Genomic DNA, 19198 nt, shown 5'->3' with positions numbered 1-19198 from the left:
CTTTACACACGGGGTGTCTCAGATTAACCGCCGGTTGGATTGTCGCATCTGAAAATAGAGATTCGATTGCTGTGCTCGCTGTATCCGAAATAAAATTTCTTTCTTTAACATGGTAAATAAAATCAATATTGATATTTTTGAAACGAGAACAACGTAAAAAAACAAAATTTCACGTACTATATTTGACGTTCCAAAAGCTCCTCGGGGGTCCGCATGAATATGGATGAGAAAGCGATCGCATTTCTGTTAACTTTAATTTGTTTACATTTTAGATGTATAATCTTGTTATTTAACATGTTAGTGCGTATATACATATATTATCGCATGTCTCGCAGATTTTTTGATTGGCAAAAAATTCGCAAGTTCGCGTCAGACTGTCGACGGGGGTTTATGGAAGGATAAGGGACCCTGTGCTTCTGTCAAAATCAGCTGATCGCGCGGAGTCACGTGACCGTTGCGCGCGTTCGGTGCGTACAATGCGTCACGTGTCGAGTGCTAAACAAGTCGCGAGACGATCGTGTGTCGCGTGTTATTATGGGTCGCAAGATACCGGCGAAGAAGCACCGGGGTGTCAAGGACCCCGAGAAGCAGCGTGCCAAACGTCTGGCCGGGTGAGTTGTTCGGCGGTGAAAAGAGAAAAAACGACCGCGTTCGGGAAAACACAAACTGTCCAGTGAAACGAGCGCGCATGTCGAACGAACGTCGAACGAACGTGATGATGATGACGATGAACAAACGTGCTACGGTCAGTGAGATTATCTTCACACGTTAAATAATGAGCGGACTCTGCTGTTCTTCGCGTTCTCTTCGGCTCGGTTCGTTTTGGCAATCTTCGATCGCCAGCCTAACCTCAATCTAGAGAAGAGTTCGGGTGCTCCATTCCCGCTGGGATATCGCGTCTGGTTCGAAAGAGGATCGGATTTACCGATCACTCTCTCGTCGATTGACTCTTAACGGACAATCATTGTTTTTTCCCGAATGCGTTTCAAGTGAGAAAATCGAAATAAAGCCGAGCTCTGAGCGAACCGAGCGGGTGTTTTAGGTTAGAATTGCGCACGAATGCACCACCGAAGGACGCGGACGAGCAGGCGATCCCCAAGAGTCTGGAGCACATGATTAAATTGAAGGAAGCTGCTAAGATTGGCGTCACCCTGACGAAGAAACGGAAGAGGAAGAAGAACTCGCTGATTTGTGTGGGTTTGCAGCAGGGCAAGGCCGAACCTCATCCGAAAGCTCGACCGGAGAAGGTTGTGCCAGTGTTCCAACAGAAACCAGGAGAATCCGGACAACAATTCTGGCATCGGGTGACCAAGGACACACACGCGTTTCTTAAGGAGACGGCGTTTGAGCAAAAGTACGGAGTGCAAGTGGAGCGTAATTCAAAAACTGGTCAGATTCAGGGTCTGACGAAGCGCAAAGTCGACAAGGACGATATAGAGAGATTACGTGTCAAGCATAAGAACACAAGCAAGAAAAAAACAACGACGCAAGGCGCGGGGACTCTGACAAAGAAAGAAAAGCGCAAGCTGAAGTTGCGTCTGAAGAGAGAGAGGAAACTGGAGGAGAAGGATGATGACGACGAATTTGGAAGATTGCAGGACAAGGTGGCTTTTGGAGAAGTGGCTCACGAGCCTCCCAAGCTGAAGTTTAAGTCGAAGGATGTCACCAGCGTAGAGAGGAAGCCGAAGAACCTGTTGTTGAGTTCACTATTGGAAGTACCTAAGAAGGTCGCTCCCGCTTCTAAGATGATTGATCGCAGTGGGAAGAGGAAGAAGTTACCTATTGCGGAAAGGAGAAAATTGGAGAGGCAGCAGAACGAAGTTATCGCCGCGTACAGACGGCTGAAGTCTCAGCGATCAGCCGACAAAAGCAACTAGGGTACGTTGAGGAGGATATTGTTTGTTCCGGTTATGCGCTTCCTATGTTTCGGATTCTCATTTTGTTTCATGGATTACTACTCGTATGAATTATCACCTACACGCAATTTAATGTTAGCTTTCGTAATAAACCTCGTCTTTATTACACGGGCTAACACAAAAATAGATAATATAGTACATATTCTCGTTATAACACGATATTTCTGCGCAGTGAACACACAGATATCAGAATTTCTTCCGTGAAACTACAATTTGCCAGAACGATAGAAATTGTCATAGTCAATGTTTTCTGTTTCTTTCCTTCTTCTTCCTCTCAACCTTTATATAGTGATTGTGATCAACGTTTGATCACGAAATCAATAAAATACATTTCTTAACAATTATCCTCACGAGAAATGAGATAAATATTCTAACATTTCTTGGTAAAGAGGAAGAAAAAACAAGAAATATAAACTGATCATTGACTTTTAATCTTTGGTCATAAACTCCACAATGAAGAAAACGGTCTCATAATGCAAATTTAGAAAATAATGAAATACAACAAAACTTGTTTAATCCTCGATCACAGAGGGCGCGAACTAAAAAGTTTATAATCGTAAAAGGATTTACAAAAGGATATACAACGCAATAAAAAACAAATTATATCTTTTCATAAAAAAAGAAACAATCTTACACACAACACGAAGGGAAAATTCCATTCACTTATGGGAGTTCCTCGCATTCCGACCCTTCTTCTTCTCTCTCTCTCTCTCTCTCTCTCTCTCTCTCTCTCTCTCTCTCTCTCTTCCCTAACCCGTGGTCCAGACGAAAGGTTCCAATCTCTCCTCTACTGGCAGCAGATTGTTGAGCGTCTCGAGGCTCTCGAGAGTCTGATTGAGTTGCGAGTGGCACCTGGTGAGCTGACGGCTGAGTTCGTGCACCTTGTGGAGCTGCTCGGCGAACCTGGCGAACCTCTTTTGCCGCTCTACTGCCAGATTCAACATCCTGGCGAGGTCAGTCTCCATACTGGCGCACAGAGCAGCCTGCTCGGCAGCCACAGTCTGCGCGTTGGTATTCAAATGATGCTGATAACGTGCGCAAAGATTGAACAGGCCGACGGGGTCGAGGCGTTCGAGTACCTCCGGGTCGCGTACACCCGGCGGTAAGTTCAGCGTGCCTCTCATGATTGGTAGGAACATCGGTATGCTCTGCAATCGTACCAGATCCGGGTCTTTATCGGCCGTTGGATCCGCCTGAGCAGCCTTCACCACCACAATGCTGTGCTGCGTCTTGTCCAGCTGTGACAAACTCTTCTGCCTATGACTGTGGAGACAGAAACACAAGCAAGATGTTTGTATTGTAATTGTAACAAAGGACACCGAGACCATGATCTTGTAATGTTGCCTGCCTGAATCTTACACGTATATTTTCCCTCGGAAACTTACCCGTGATTTGTGCCCGGACTGTTTTTCCGCCTGGAGATCTCAGCTGCACCAAGGCTCTTGTTGCGATAGAGCTGTGACGACTGCTTGTTTGTCATCTTTGGAGAGTCCCCGATTGGTCGGTTGACCGTGTAAGAGATGTACGGTAGGTCAGAATCGGAACAGATGCTCGCACCGGGACTGGTACACCTTGGCGGCGTATCTTCGGGCACCCGTTCACGATTCGGTACACTCTTGCCTCGTCTCAGCTGACCTGTCCTTGCTCTCCCACTGTTGGTATTCTGATTGCCACCCTGTGAACTCTGCTCGGATCCCATTTTGAGTTCAGTTGAATCCCACGAACTAGATGTGTGAAACTAGACACTGACTAATTGCAGACGACGATATATTTGAGGTAATACACGATATATATATATATATATAAAAGAGCTCTTTTGTGTAATTGCCTCTCTGCGAATCACAGGATCTGTCAAGTTTCCCAAATGAAATGAGACTTGCTCTCTCTTTCTCTCTTGCAGAGTTTTATGAAACTTAACAATATTATACATACGTATTTGAACGTTATTATGAGCGTTGTAAACGTTGAAGTTGTTACAAGCGTTATATAGAGTTACATATTTCAACAAAAACCACGGCGTAATTATTCAATTGTATTATATAAATTTCTTATATAATGGGGTTCCTTAATCATTTCCGCAGATCACAGATCCCTCAAGCTTTCTGAAGTTGTTGTCGTTGCTTGTATCTTATCGCAATACATCATGATTATGTCAATTAAGTTCGAGAGGTTATGCGAGCACACTGCTGTACACACGTATATATTCGTACATAACGTAGAAAAGTTCCATTTTATAGATGCACCGTTTGCACGTTTGTACTTTCACTGCTTGACATTTCCATCTCTGCGTTTCTCACGTGTATGCATCGTTTAAATTAGCAGTTATTTATTTACCCACTAGCTCATATTTCGTATTCTAAAATCGATTCGTCCGCCCGAACGTCATTCGGTTCTCGATCGTCGATCGTGCAAAATTACAGCGAAGAGTTCAGTTGAGAAGTACTGTCGCAACTGCTTCTCCATCTTGTAGCACGTCGACGAACTAAAAAGCAGACCCGTACCAATTCTATTCGAGATGCATTCGAGTCGCATCAAGACATTCTTGTATTAATAACTGTTTAAAAAGTTTGAAAATTACTTTCTTTATACTCTAATCTGACACGATATGACTTGTCACTTATCTTTTTTTCGAACCAGCACGATGATGTGACGTCAGAAGTTTCGCACGAGTATTAACAAATGGACCAATCAACGCTACGAGAAAGCCTACGCGTCGTTCGCTTCGATACTTCGAGAATCGCAACCGCTGCTACGTTCAGTTTGTTATAGAAAGGATGGCGTCGCGTATTCGAGAAACTGTCTCGTATCTCCCGCGATTTCGACTCGTCGAAGGTGAGTTCCGCGCTCGAATTGTCGTTGCCGGGCATACCGAAAGCGAGCTTCGCGCGTATATTATTGCGAAACAATCGCTGAATAATCATCACGAGCGAATATCATGAGGGACACAAGATGCGAGAGTGCCGAGTGAAATTCGCGCGCATTCGATACTTTGAGTATTGCAACCGTCGCGAGACGGTCAGTTCAAGGAAGAAATGGCGGCGCGTCGGTTCGAAGTTCGAGAGCTGTTCCGCGTCTCTCGCGATTTCGGCTCGTCGAGGATGAGTCTCGCGTGCGGACTCGGACGTGTCGGGATTGCCGGAAGGTGAGTTTCACACGTTGGTCGTAACGAGGTCATATCGTTGAGAGACCGCCGAAAGCGATTGTCTCATACAACCTCGATCGCAGTGGATGCTGGATAAAATGTCGCGCGTTCGTCACGTAATGGAGGTTCGAAGTTCGAATAAGCGCTCTTTGCGCTTTCGTCTCGTCTCGACGGAGGAAAGTTGGGCGCGTAATGCCGTCGCGAGCCGCCTCGCAGCTGTTGCAGTTCGGAATTCAAACCTTCGCGTTCCACGACGCTGCGCTGTCGATCCTCCGCAGGAACAGTCGGTGAGTACCGATAAAGCAGAGGTTGCGACTTTTGCTCACCAAGTCACACGTTTTTTTTGCGGACTTCAATTGAGCGATATATTAGATTCCAAGGCGATTTACTCGGAATGTTGAAAACAGAAACGCGTAATCTGGACCTGAGAGTCCAAATAAAAAACGCTGCATAAAATGAAAAGCAATCAGATTGTATTTTTATTCTGTAGGGATAAATACAAGAAATACAAGAAATTCCTTTTTGATTTGCACAATAAAATCTCAGTTTCTTTCAAATAAAATTAATCTCGGACATCGACGACGTATCAAAGACCGACGGTATTACCGGAGAAAATAGTCGGTAAAGTCAGCACTCTCCGGTTATCTCGTATTTCGGCTCTTGTGCGTCTTTTTTTCTTTTTCCGTCGACTAATAAACATTTATTTCGTTACACGAGAGACTGATTTTATCAATTATTTCGTGCAACGTCAATCACCACGAATATCGGTTATAACGTATCTTATTACATATATGGAAAATAAATAAATTTTGCTGTTATTTTAGAGCCACATTCATTCTCATAAAAAAGAAAAAAAGAGCAAATGTTTTGTACAGGTTTTGTAGTGGAAATAAAATTTCTTTTATAAGCGTAATCGACTCGGCTTTCGTACCGAGCGATTACCCGAACCAAAAGAAAAGTTCGCCGACAAAGCTCGTGTCGATAAACACACATGAGTAAGTTCGGTTATATAAGCGTATCTCAAAGTCAACGTTGAATTGTACTTTAACATTTTCACCATTCCGAGAGACTCTTTCTCTTTCTCTTTTATACACGGTATTGTCGGAATATATATATATATATACTAAATTAAATAATAGCACTTTTTTTATTCGCTTTTGCAGCGAATGAATTGTTCGCGGTAAAATGAAGACAAAGCTTCGTACAAAAAAGATTTTATTCCACGTTCTCGGTTTATCTTTTCACGCAGAACCATCAGCTTCCTGGTTGAAGCATCCTGTACATCGATGTAGTATACGCGTTGCGTCGCGGCGCCTTTACGACGCCTCTCTATTCTTTCTTTCCTTCTCTCTTCCCCCTGTTCTTTTTGATGACGACGACGACGAGGCCGCGTCTCTTAAAGTTTCACGCCGTGGATACGAGCAATTTGAATTTAATGCTGCTTTTACGGCCGCTCGCGATTTTTATCTGGAGATTGCGCGCTTTCGAGGGATCGAGCTCGAACCCGAGCCCTTTCGTCCTACTTTTTCGAAGTGGCTTCTTCTGATGATCTATACGCCGATCTACGCTTGGGAGAACGTCATTTTTTCTCCTTGACCCCGAGTTGTTGCTCCGTTTAAACGATACGAGGATGCTGTTTGCTCATGGTGACCGGCGCTATCTTCAAATCTCTGTATATATGGGATGTGTCTTCCGATATGTACAAGGGAATTTTAGTACACGAGAGGATAATTTGATTAAATTGGAGCTACTTTTTCCCCTCGACGAAAGCATTCAAGCACTGACAATTTAATTAACAATTAAAAATATAGGATTCTTTGTAAATACGCTACGATATCAGGTTTATATTAAAAATTCACATTCTTCTATTAATTTAAATCTCACTTTACCTTACAAAATTTGAATTCGAGACTCGGCTACAAAAGTATACACACACATAAATGGAAAATAATGCTGAAGCATAATTAATATTGACACGTAAAAACATGCTGCATATTGCAGATTCGACGTTTACACTTTATTTCGAAAATAATCTATGTCGCTGGCGAAGAGAACGATTCCATTGGAAAAGTTTGTACACGTTTCAACAAGAGTTTACATAATATTTTGCGTCATACCGGCTTATATTTAATTAACGAACTGCCGCGAGGCGTGCAAAACAATATTTCGAGTCAAACTTCCCGAAAAACGTATTTTTTCAAGTGGAACGTGCGAAAATAATTTGCGAACCTGTTCAAGCAGAATACACATCTGGGCGCTTCGTTTCATCATCTCGTTTTTTCTCCTTTTTTTTGCAGCGTGATGTATATAAGTTCATTTTACAAATTCCTTTCTTTTTTTATTGCGCGTTTTTCGAAGTATCGCGAATCGTTATTAAAATATTGGCAGCCAATATGTGAAAGAAAGAATGGAACATTTTTTATCAAAACAGTATATGCATCTCATAAATAAATGTAAATACAAGAACTATGGTAAATATAAATAAAATAATATGGTAAATATAAATAATCATAACAGATATTTTTCTTTTGAAAATGCGCGCCTATACATACACATACGTATACGCACATGTATTTCTCTCGATTAAGATAGAAACGATATAATATAATAGTAATATTAGTATTACTGCCATATAAATTTTCCTTTTATTTTATTCATATTTTGTTAACTATTGCTATTATATAAATACAATCTCTCCGCTTCAGCGTCCTTTATGTATAGACTTACTTCAGTACCTTTGGAATTTTTCGTACATTTCAGATGTACCGTGGGGAAAATGCGGAATCTCGATCACGTACTTGGTATGTGTATAAGTCCGCGCAAATACGCCGGAAATCGCGGTGAAAATTCGGTCATTCGGCTGTTTGTTCAGTGAATCGACATTTTCGCGACTATTGTCTCGTCGCGTCGCATCCATCGAATTTTCTAACGGCATGAAAGATTCTTTCTCCCAAAAACCACCTTAATCCCTTCACATACAAATAAAACGGAATTTGATGCGTCCGAAAAATACTACTTAATTTTGCTCAATGAACAGTTATGTGCAAGCTTAGAAACAGAACTTTTTATTTTGAAATTTGCATCGCTATATAACATTTAATCAGATTGATATATAATGTTAATGTGATGTGATGTGTCATCACTTGAATAGTCAACAGTATGAACATTTTGATGACTGTTTTCAATCTCATTATCATCACTAGAATAGCCCATTAGACATTCATCGTCACTTTCATACTATACATTCAACTCAGACATGTTACAAGGATTATTTCTAATTTTTACTAAATTCAAATATATAGTATGGCATTCGCCGTGCGAGATCATTGCTATACTGAATACTGCTTTCAATGTACTTCTTTTTGATTTACTGGTTTGCCGATGCGATTTTGTTATCGGCACTGTTGAGAAGGAGGGAGCATCTTGAACATTCTAAATAAAACAGCACAATCGACGCACAAGTAAAACAATTGAATAATCTAATAATATACTGCACGGCGTCCGCCGGAGACAGTTCTTGACGTCTCGGAAACGTCAAAATCTACAATGGTACATGAAATGAATGACGTCTCCCAGACGTCATTGTATGTCAAGGGGTTAAACACTATGCGAGAAGTGATTACTTATCACTCGGTAAAGAAATTAATTTATCGAATAATTATTTTCAAAGAATTTCGTTTATTTCGCGTACGTGCCATTTTTACATGTTTTCGTAAATGAACTTTTCATCAAATAGAATTATAAAAATAATGAAAATAAACACAAGTTTAGATAAATACGAGTTGAATACATTTTCTTTTAAATTAAAAAAATTGTTCTCTTTGTTTTACGATTTCGTCAGTTTTTCGACAGAGCGTACGCCTACGTGACTGTTAAAAATCTATTAGTACGCATAGAGTTCTAATAGATTTTTAACAGTCACAAAAACTTGAATGTCCAATAGGCTAAAAAAAGATGAAAAAAATTTAAAAGGTAAATTGTAATTACAGTGTCGATTATAATTGTAGTTCATTCGATATGCCTAAAGGAGTCTAATATTTGGTATTTTTAAAGTATTTTTCTTTTCATAGAAAAATGTAGACTTTAATATTCTTCAGAGGCGAAGGCCACTTCTATTTAAAGTTTCAAATTAAATCTAAAAGAAATTCTGCCAAAAAAAATCTAATGAACTTTTTGATTAATCTAATATCTTTTTTGTTTAATTTTTCACGAATTTTCATATTACAGTGCCGTGATCATAGAACCAGATCCATGAACTGTTTCGTCTTAAAACTTCTTACGCACAAGGCCAACTCTTTATTACTACTATGTCATTTGCGATAAAACATGCAAGGATGACACTTAATGGTTAGAAAATGGACATTGCAAGTAGATACCGCAAACATTAAAAACAGAAATGATCGAGTTGCGGGTAATAAATATTTGTGGAAAAAAGTTGTCACAGATTTGTGAGAAGCGAAACGAGGGCGATACGGGGAGGAAAAAAAGAGCCGCAAATGTCAGCGCGTAAATTTACGCGAAAACAGATACGATTTTATCATTTTTTTCCTAGCGGACCAATTTCCACGTTTTGCGATAATAATATCTCGCTTTGCCATAAATTTTCACGCGATACTGATACCTTTGCTCCCCCGCACAACCCATGTAGCCTTGACTCCCTTAGGTTACATTTGCGAGAGAAACGCTAATGAAGTGTGTTTCGGCATCGCGTTGCGAGAAAAGTAAGAAAAAATGCTACATTCTGTTGGAAAAAAATAAGGGAAAATAACTGAAATTGCCAGAAGTATTATTTTCACGTAATATTACGTAAAGCCAATTTTATCTTTTTAAATTATACATTATGGAAAATATTCCATAGCTTTCCACAACGCGAGCAAAAAAATTGACAATTTTACCTCGACAGATCTCTTTTTCCATTCCTTAATTTTTATTACACGTTCGGCCATATTTATGGAATATTATAGAGGAAATAAATATTCTATAGAACGAATATTATATCTGCGTGGCACATCACTATGTACAAAAATGGGATCTGAAATAACGTGAAGTTCGCGTAGCAAACGCGGTAATTTGTCATTGTCGAATGCGTTTCTGAAACGGCAAAGTGATTGGAAATTCGACTCACCGGCAAATGTGCTGCCTAATACCTTTTTTTTACGAGCTGCGAACATTCCTCTGGCTGGATTTCGCAGAACGGTAAGGTTCAGTCGTGAAACGTAATTGGGAAAAACGGTCTCTCCTTGGTCCTTCTCTTCATTCTCTCCGCATTCGGATAAGTATGTTTCGAACGTGGAAAATTGTTTCCAGTTAATGTTTATTGTTCATTGGAAAAAACCCTTATGGTGAAACACGAGGTGATTTTGAAAGCTGAGAGGGAGAAGGGAGATAGATGGACAATGAAATTTTGTTTGCTCGATGCAAACCGCAACATGGAATCGATCGACTCGATATTCGACATTAATCGTGTTACAGAGATCAACATTGAAGGTACATACATAAATTCTAGACAATTAAAACGTCGCGAACTTTTCGCACCTGGCGAAGAATGATCGAATTCCATACATATTAGTGCCTTCGCATGCAAATTATGATAAGCTGAAGTTTTGGTCGGAATCCTTTTTATTATTCAATCGAAATTTTAATTATTTTTGTTTACGATCAAATATACCATCGTTTTGATCTTCTTCTGAAACAATCCTAAATCCAATATCCTCATTCGTCCTTCATCTGAAGCTCACGCTTATGTTTACAGTCACGGCAGTTTGTCTGTAAAAGTCCCAACGAATCAATCAATCCGAATGTAACTGTGAAGCCGCACTCAAGACTCAACAATGGTAAATAAAATATAAATACAAAACAATTAAGACATCGTAATGTTCCCACCCTTGCGGGATGATCTCTCTCGGACGACTATACGACACACCTTGCGAAGTGCGGAGCGAAGGGAGGATAGGGTGACGGTGGGAGCGACGGCGTGCTGCCGGGTGAAGCGAGCGGCGAGAACGCGCGCGCGGCATTTCCACGCGGCAGTACGGAGCGAGCTGTCGCCGCGCGAGCAGGATTCCGTCGCACGTGCGTGGCTGTCTATCTCGAGAACCGCACGACCACGTGGTGCTCCCCTCGGAGGTTTTCGCCCGCTCTCGCGACATCGTTGTACATTGCGTGATCGCGTGACGCGCTCGACAAACCGGGTCGTGCGTTTCGTCTCGTTGCGATTCAAATCGAATCGACGACCGTACGACATTACGCCCGCGCGCGCCTCGCGATTGTTCGCGGTGTCGCGACGTCGGTCGTCGTCACCGTCGGGAGAGTTTCCGTGACCCAAAGGATGATCGCGCAAGTGTGAGATTTGTGTGTGCTGTTCCCTTTGCCTCGAACCCACCGGCGGCTTGGTCTGACTGCGCGACGAGCCTTATCGAGAGAGTAAGTTTGTCATAATTAATAATATTTCGTGGAAAATTTTGATAATTTGGAATGCAACACGTCTGACTATTGGCGGCTATTGGCGTCTTTTTGCGGAGCAAAAACTTCGTCGAAAACTGTGTACGAGATGCTAAACCATCGTCTGGTTGTATTTACGAAAGAATACTCTGTATAATTTCCGCGGAAATCTGATCGGAAATTAAATCTCAGAAGTATGTGCTTCCGGAAAAGTGATCGAGTCGATTTGTTTTTACGAACTCTGCTACGAGCGCAAAAGCAATAATGCCGTTCGGAATTTCGAAGCAGGAAGGTTTATTTTTCCGGTCATAAAGCCAACGACGATGCATACTTCGAACGCGAATAATAATTTTACATGTACTCGCGCAAAATGCAGGGTTGCATCGCTAATTCGCGGAAGAAGAAAACGGTACGGTGCGATAAATAATTCATGGAAAAGTCGTCTTAAGCGCCAAGTAACGCATGTTTATTCATATTTTAATTACGAAAGCCTTTTTTAAGCATCCTCTCCTTCTCCCCCTCCCCCCCTCTCTCTCTCTTCCCGCGGTTATAGTTTCTAGGAGAGTAATTAGACCTCCCCTTTCCCTCTCTTGACACTCTTCTCTTTGAACACTTTGTACATTTTAGATCTCACTCCGGCCAGGAGTAATATTCTACTCGAAATAATTTCTTGAAAATTATTTAAATTAAAAATTTTGCTAACAATAATCGAACAAAATATGGTGTTTAATGGGATATAGTAAAAAAATGGAACACATACATGACATACTTTGTTTAAATAAAGAATATTGAAATTTGCGATAAAGCAACGCGCGAACGTAGTAATAAAATTACAACTACTTCACTATGATATTTTTCTGTTATATTATTTTCTGGGAGGTCGCGCGCTATCTTTCCTGTAAACGGTCTCCAAAGGGGAGGAGACTGAATTGCGTTGGCCATTTTGACACGGCGGAATTTTGCAATTAACAGCGTATCTCACTCTATTATTACCGTGGAATAAGCTTTGGAATTAGTATTCGGAATTTTTTTTTATCATTGTTCGTTGTCGTCGTCAGGCAAATTGACATTATTATGCGGTTTATCACATTGCCACTGAGCGACTGTCGAAACAAACGCTCTGTTTCGAATCGGAACGGCGTTTTCCATTTTAATTTGGGCAGCGTTCAATTTATGGGGTCCGCTCTTTTAACGTGTTGTTATGACAATTGCTTTCACTGTTGTAATACTACAGACACATATGTGTATTGCGTTATCATAATACTTTAATGAATTATTATAATCGTCTGGTTCAATTTTACCGATAGATGATTTGATATCTTTTTAATATTGTAATAATATATATGACTGCATATGTTAACGTTTTTTTAAATGTAATATATATTTAAATGCATATTCTAATGCATTATGTGCATAAGTAATGGAGCTTTGAAAATGTTAGGAACTAGAGAGAGAGAGAGAGAGGGAGTTCCCAACGGAGAGTTGTTATGGTTATAAAATAGAAACCGGACAAATGGTGAAAATAGGTTAATTAAACGTATATCAAGCTGTTAAGTCGGTAGCGTTAATTAAAGGAAATTCCTTGGCGATTCGTCGCGATTAGAATCTGCCGGACAAAGTTTCGAATAAAAAATCGGTCCACGTTTAAAATGCCATTTCTCCATTGCTCACGAAGCTCAGAGGAGGCCCAGGGGGGCGTAATCTAATAATACGCGTTGGTCGTTTATCGTTTTGCGACTTGTGGATTGCATAATTTCGTGGATTAATGAAACGCGGACGGAGTCGCGACTCTCGCGCGGAAAGCGAAGAGTCGTCCGTGAAAGGAAAACGCGCTTCGAGAACGAGTACGCACGAGCGAGAAGCAATTAATCAGATTCATCGGATGAAATTATAATTCATTAAATTAAATGATATTCCCGGCAACGTTCGCGATACGCGAAAAGGGCGATGCTCATAGCGATTAGTAGTCGCATATCTTGCTTGTACATCGTGTCTTATATTTGTATCTCGCTTTTGCTATTTGTGTCTTACGTCGAAAATCTGTTGAAATAAAATATTTCGCATATGAGATATTTCATAAGGTATACGCTTTCTTTTCTCGTAGATGTTACCTTTCAATATTTACACACGCGAGATATGACCAGAGATATTGATTCGTGTAAACACGAGAAAAAAAAGTACACGCAACGCTCCGTGTTATGAACAGAGGGAAGAGAGCGTTTTTGTCTCCCGAGAGAATTCAACCGAACACAGGGACGAGAAAAGACGTTTCGAGTTTTTCACGGCCATCGAGATTCGTAGTGAGGGAACGTGGGATGCGCGTAAAGCACGAGCGCCTATGAAAATAGAACCGGTGATCTAGAATAGTTCCAGCTGGCCGAAATCCTGATTCCCGAGGGAGAGGGAAGGAGAGAGAGAAAGAGAATGCGCGTTCTTCTTCTAATGTTCCTACAACATGATACTCTCTCGAGATAAAACATGCAGAATAATTATTATTTTAGTAATAATAAATCATATGTCAAATCGTGCGTGCGTAACGCGATACGTATTCATTTCACATTTCTACTAAAAGTCCTTTGGTACGAGAGAATGTACAATTTATCAATATTTATTGCATTAGAGATAACTTTTCATTTTGATGCAATCTTTGCGCCTTATCGATGACTTCATTCCCGTGTAAATATTAGGTTACGACATTTGCTCAAGAATATAATTACCGATATAAGATTAAATCGGAAGAAGGGCTTTGGATGGGCCGATGCTATCGCAATGATTATTATCATGCATCGAGCGATGCGCGTGTAAAAACAGAACAAAATACAATATTTATGACGTAGGTAGCAGTACGCGTTTATTCGCCGCGGGCTACAATAAATGCTTGGACGCGTGTGAGCACGCGCACCTGTGTGTATGCACGCAAAAATGCAGTCGCAGTCGGTTGTGTTTTTCCAAATTGCTCTCGTTCCGTGTTCATACGCGGTTCGTTTCGCAGTTAGGCTTTCACTTTTGATTTCGTTACTTAAATATTCTCGACGTTTGTGCCCGGAGTGCACCTTCGCACGCGTTAAAAGGGAAAAAATTACAAAAAAAAAATTTGCAGTAGCGGTCGGCCGTGCTTTTTCGGATCGATCCTGGAATATTTTCCCATGCTGTGTTTATCCGCGCGATACGTCGTAATTGAGAAATTTACGTTCGCAAATCGTTTTTTCTTTCCGCCTGTAAATTAATTTTTGCATGTAAAATATTTTACAGCAGAGCCTAATCTCGTCTATATAATGTATTCACTATTGACGGAGTCGCGGCTCCATTTCAGCAAGCGGTTTATCGATTTCTGCTGTGTGTGTGTGTGTGTTCAGAAGAAAAAAAAAGGATTAATATTTGCCGTATCTGCGCCGCGAGTTATTTATGACTCAATCCAATATTTTCACTCCATATCTGTCTGATACGGCTGATATTGCGGTCTGCGACTTCTTAATGGGGCGCCATTTTTGAATTCGTTAAACATTTTCGCGTGTAATGTATGCGAGCGGTGCACCTGTGCACATATAAAAGAACATAATGGCATCTGATAACGTGCCTCCTCTCTTTTCTTTCTTTCCTTTCTCCTTTCGTTGCTTTTTTTTCGCGTTTGCTCACGGTGGCTTGTTAATTAGGGACGCCACTTCTTACACTAGTGCTTGAGATATATTTTCGGCCATTTTAGCTTCTGACTCAGCATTTATTGTTTGAACAGACGGTGATTATAGTCGCTCGCTAATTACTCTCTTTATAGCGAAGGAAGCGACCAAAGGTCGCTCGTTCAATTTACCATCCGTACATTTTCGTGTTTTTCCACGTCTCCTCGCTCGTTCGTTTATTCGTAACAACGAATAAGCGTCGATTTGTGTCTCGAGAGAGCTTTCGAAGCTCTTCAATTCCTCGAGAGACTGGAATATCGAGAGTTGGCTGCAGCATCTGTTCTGAGCGAAGATAGAGGAAAACGATAGCTCCCCCCATTTGCGTGCGGCTTGCGAGAATCGGTCTTTTTTTCTGTCCCACGATATGCGAGATTCTCGCGAGGACCACCACCACCAGCACCGCCGAGAGGGGTTCCGTAGACGAACAAAGTTGTCGGGTGAATTTACGAGTATCATCACTCGACAGAGGCGACGGTCGGTGGTGCGATATTCGCATGATTGGCATTATGCGACGCACGTATCGTCGGTGTCGAGCGAGCGACCGCAATGTGTCTCGCTTTGCGACGGATAAGGCCGTCGCGCGCGCGCCTCCTTCTTGATTAAGCTTTATCTCGTCCACCCACGACGGCACGGATATTAAGACGAACAGGCGCGGAACTGCGAGATCTACTGTAGCGATCCACGCGTTCGCTCGGACAGGAGAATGAGAGAAAGAGTGCGCACCGTGTACGCTACGACCGCGCACGAATTTTTCGCGTCCTCTATTTTTCTTTCAGAAATTTATTTTTCTTTCATGTTTATTCGCGATTCGTTTCACAATCGAAGAGTTCATTTTCCAATCGTATCCTCCAGAGAGGAAATAGGAAAAAACGGTATCCTTGAATCCACATTTATAAAATCGTTTCTCAAAATATAATATCCGCTATTTATAAGACTAGGACGTTGACGACGGTTGTCAACGCAAGCTCTTCTCGGTAATTAATTATGCCGCGAGCGACCTTTAAAAGGACCGACCGACCGACCGATTTAGGGATCGTCGACGGGGCGAGAAGGAGTGTAGGAGTCGACGGTGGGATTCTTTCGGTCAGGCGATCATTTCTTGGTTCTGTGATCATTTCTTGGTGCCGCCCTCGCAGTTGGCCGTGACAAACTTTTCCGCGCGAGAAGCGAGAAGTTTACCCTCGTCTCGCAATTTCCTGCTCGCGCGAGCAGATGACGCGGACGAAGCGCTATCGTCAAGATACGAGTTCGCCAGGAACTCCTCGAAGAAACACTCTCTCGTGTTGCCGTTATTATTGCCCCTGTTGTTTCGGAGACTTTATCTCTGCGCCGCGCAGTCTAAAATTTACCCAATCTTCAGGGGGCAAAAATATATATCTCATCGTCTTTACCTCTTTTTCTAAAAGCTCAAAAGCGAAAGAAATCACCGCTGTATTCTCCAGCGAGAACCGGATAGCGAGATATATATATTACTGTGAGCTTCGATTCGCCTCGGTTCTTCCACTTCGCCTTATTGTTTGCAGACTAAATTGATCAAGCCGTTCTTATGACGCAATTTCTATATTTAATCTTTATCTAACTCTTTACATTCCTTTATCTAACTCTTTACATTTCTTATATGGACACTCGAACACTCGCCGACGTGTTTCCTCACTGGAAAGGCGCGACTGGATTATCGTGTACGTTCGCGAAACACATGACGCGAAACGCCGCGTCACCTCGTTTGCGACTTTTCGCGGGAGAACGAGAGGGAAGGAAAGATGGCCCTTCGCGAATCGAAGCGGAATAATATGTATAGAGGAAAGAAAAGTGGCCGTATAACGATAGTAGTGTGCAGAAAAGCACCTTATAACGCTTGTCGATGTCACGGCAAACGTAAAATTCGCGTTTTCCGCACTCGACCTTCCGCTTTCTTTTCGCCGAAGAGCACAGATGCGATTTCATCGCCTCGTTCGGAATCTTTTGTTTCGCTTTTACATGCAAAAATTTTGGCCCAGGTTTTAGCAACGCCAAGCTTTACTGGACTATATTTTACTAGATTCTCGCCAAGTCATCCAATTAAATTTTCCTGCAATTTGTGCCCTCCTTTAGCACGCAAATTTACCCGAGCGATTCGGGTAAAGACACTACGACACGTTTCAAACGATCGATAAATAATTCATAAACGATCGCGAGTTCGTCAAGACGATATGCGTTTGCTTGTCTCTCTTTCTCTTTAGTTCTCTCTATCTTTCTGGGATCCAACGATCCTTTGTTGCTCTGTGATTCATTGTCTGCAATTATATTTGTTTTATCACCGAGAATACTTGACGCGCGGTGTCGCGATAGCACCAATTAAATATCGGACACAATCGGAAATCGGAATTTCGACGCTCGAATTTCGTGTCTCGAGAAGAGAGATCTCACATTTTTTGCACAGGAGAGGATTTAATAGGAAATCTAGGAGAGAGTTGCGTGTCAAGCACTCGAGTTAAAAAATTTATCGAGAAATTTCTTAATCGGAAAGCTTAAACTCTGAAATTTTCTCTCCATTGCTTCTTATTTTTTCCCCTTGTCGCTTCTTTTTCTTTAGAATAAGAAAGTTGCGGTTTCTCGCGGTTGAACCGTTTCGACGCCGAGCCGCCGATGTGTTCGTGAGGAAAGAAGACAGAATGAGTTAGTTTCGTTGGCTGCGCGAGGGAGCAATTGATAAGGCGATTGATTGACGGCTATCCGAGAGAAAGGAGTACACGAGACAGCAACTTTAAATTGACTTAATTATCTCGGCTAATGAGACGAGCCGATCGAAGCCGCGCGATGATAAGTAGTTATATATGTCTTTGTATACACTTGTCAGACGAGAGGTCCGAAGAACGCCAATTGTACAAGCAGAATAAAGAACTCGCGAATAATTTAATCGAAGTAATTAAAAAAAAAATTATTCGACCGACGACGAAACAATGAAATATTCCACATTTTGACTTTCGACTGGATCTTCCTGAAGCTTTGTCGAGAGATATTTCGTGTGTGCACGCTATAATAAAGTATTATGGCTACTAAAGTCGCTGTGAATCATTGGACTCTTCGTTACACCGGTTTCTGATAAGCGTTCGTTGTACGGAACCGTATGTCGTGCTATGTATGTTATCAGACCCCTCATTTTCCAGCATTTGTACCCGCTGCGATTACAACTGCGACGTAGCTTGTATCTCTCTACCCCTTTATCATCGCTTTATCATTGTCCTGAGGTGTCAAGGGTACAAGTTATCCTTCTAGAGTACCTAAGTGGATCATTAGCGGCTCAAGGTCTATCTAAACGAGACCGAAAATTAGTCATAGATTTTGATGGAACCGCAGAACTTTACGTTTGTACGAGATTTAACGTTTTCGTGGAGTTTCATTTTATTATTTTTTAATTTCTCCAAAGACGAAGAGCAAATTGCGGAGGTTTAGAACGAACACGAAGAACTAATATTAAGATAAAATATATATTCTTCTTCCTTTCTTAGCACGTGAATCCGGTAAAATTGCGGACGGACGGACTTGGAGAGAAACGCGAGCGTGAATTCGCACGAACGTGCGTCTATCAGCGACGTCGAATTTCAAATTCGTCGGTCCTTTCGGAACCGGCGAGAGGAGGGCTGTCTGAGAAACTGATGAAAGTCAATCTGGGGAAAGCTTAGTTCCGTCAAGAAATTGATTCTTCTCGGCCGGTTGATCCCTGAAAGGTCATCTTTTTTTCCCTTACGTTTACTCACCGCTGAATTCTAGAGAAAAAAGAGAGAAAAAGAGAAATAAGACTCAGTGCTAACAGCGCGATTGCGATAAGTGGCAGAATCAATTAGCAGATTAATTAATTAAGCAAAGTTATTCGGTACTCATATACTTAATTGTATACGTATAAAGGATTAGTCACTTGCTTACTTGCAGTACAACTAACTACTAACGAGCGACTACTAATGTACATTCCGATGTAAGCTCATCATTAGTTCCGATCACACACTTGTTGAAATATATATATATATATATATATATATATATAT

At 41.5% G+C, this 19198-nt stretch overlaps 3 protein-coding genes across 6 annotated transcripts in view; 2 read left to right on the top strand and 1 right to left on the bottom strand.

The window, feature by feature from the left end:
- The first annotated feature begins 45 nt into the window (after nt 1–45).
- On the top strand, nt 46–1894 carry LOC106747747 (coiled-coil domain-containing protein 137). The gene is made up of 3 exons (XM_014625613.1): nt 46–112; nt 336–611; nt 1043–1894. The coding sequence occupies exons 2-3, from the start codon at nt 535–537 to the stop codon at nt 1875–1877; spliced, it is 912 nt and encodes a 303-aa protein (XP_014481099.1). The 5' UTR covers nt 46–112; nt 336–534; the 3' UTR covers nt 1878–1894.
- Nucleotides 1895–2324: 430 nt separating this feature from the next.
- Nucleotides 2325–4357, bottom strand: LOC106747749 (loss of heterozygosity 12 chromosomal region 1 protein homolog). The gene is made up of 2 exons (XM_014625618.1): nt 3302–4357; nt 2325–3179 (listed from the first exon to the last, which is right to left on the bottom strand). The coding sequence occupies exons 1-2, from the start codon at nt 3613–3615 to the stop codon at nt 2666–2668; spliced, it is 828 nt and encodes a 275-aa protein (XP_014481104.1). The 5' UTR covers nt 3616–4357; the 3' UTR covers nt 2325–2665.
- Nucleotides 4358–5035: 678 nt separating this feature from the next.
- Nucleotides 5036–19198, top strand: part of LOC106747707 (extracellular serine/threonine protein CG31145) — a 50579-nt gene continuing 36416 nt past the window's right edge. For 2 of the 4 annotated variants that reach the window (XM_014625509.1, XM_014625507.1), the window contains exon 1: nt 11100–11481. The gene's annotated coding sequence lies outside the window, so the exon portion shown is untranslated. Of the gene's footprint in view, nt 5346–11099; nt 11482–18664; nt 18884–19198 lie in introns of those variants that run through there. The other 2 variants (XM_014625510.1, XM_014625508.1) reach the window with 2 other exon arrangements.

Source organism: Dinoponera quadriceps, unplaced genomic scaffold, assembly GCF_001313825.1.
Source record: "Dinoponera quadriceps isolate SergipeBrazil2010 unplaced genomic scaffold, ASM131382v1 scaffold1395, whole genome shotgun sequence".
NCBI lineage: Eukaryota > Metazoa > Arthropoda > Insecta > Hymenoptera > Formicidae > Dinoponera > Dinoponera quadriceps.
This window is presented reverse-complemented; position numbering and strand designations above follow the sequence as displayed.

What these genes read in the sequence shown, in the direction of transcription:
- LOC106747747 (XM_014625613.1), top strand. Translation starts at nt 535, where the DNA reads ATGGGTCGCAAGATACCGGCGAAGAAGCACCGGGGTGTCAAGGACCCC. An exon ending in CGTGCCAAACGTCTGGCCGG is followed by an intron (nt 612 to 1,042) that starts GTGAGTTGTTCG and finishes CGGGTGTTTTAG; the next exon opens with GTTAGAATTGCGCACGAATG.
- LOC106747749 (XM_014625618.1), bottom strand. Translation starts at nt 3,615, where the DNA reads ATGGGATCCGAGCAGAGTTCACAGGGTGGCAATCAGAATACCAACAGT. An exon ending in AGTCCGGGCACAAATCACGG is followed by an intron (nt 3,180 to 3,301) that starts GTAAGTTTCCGA and finishes CTGTCTCCACAG; the next exon opens with TCATAGGCAGAAGAGTTTGT.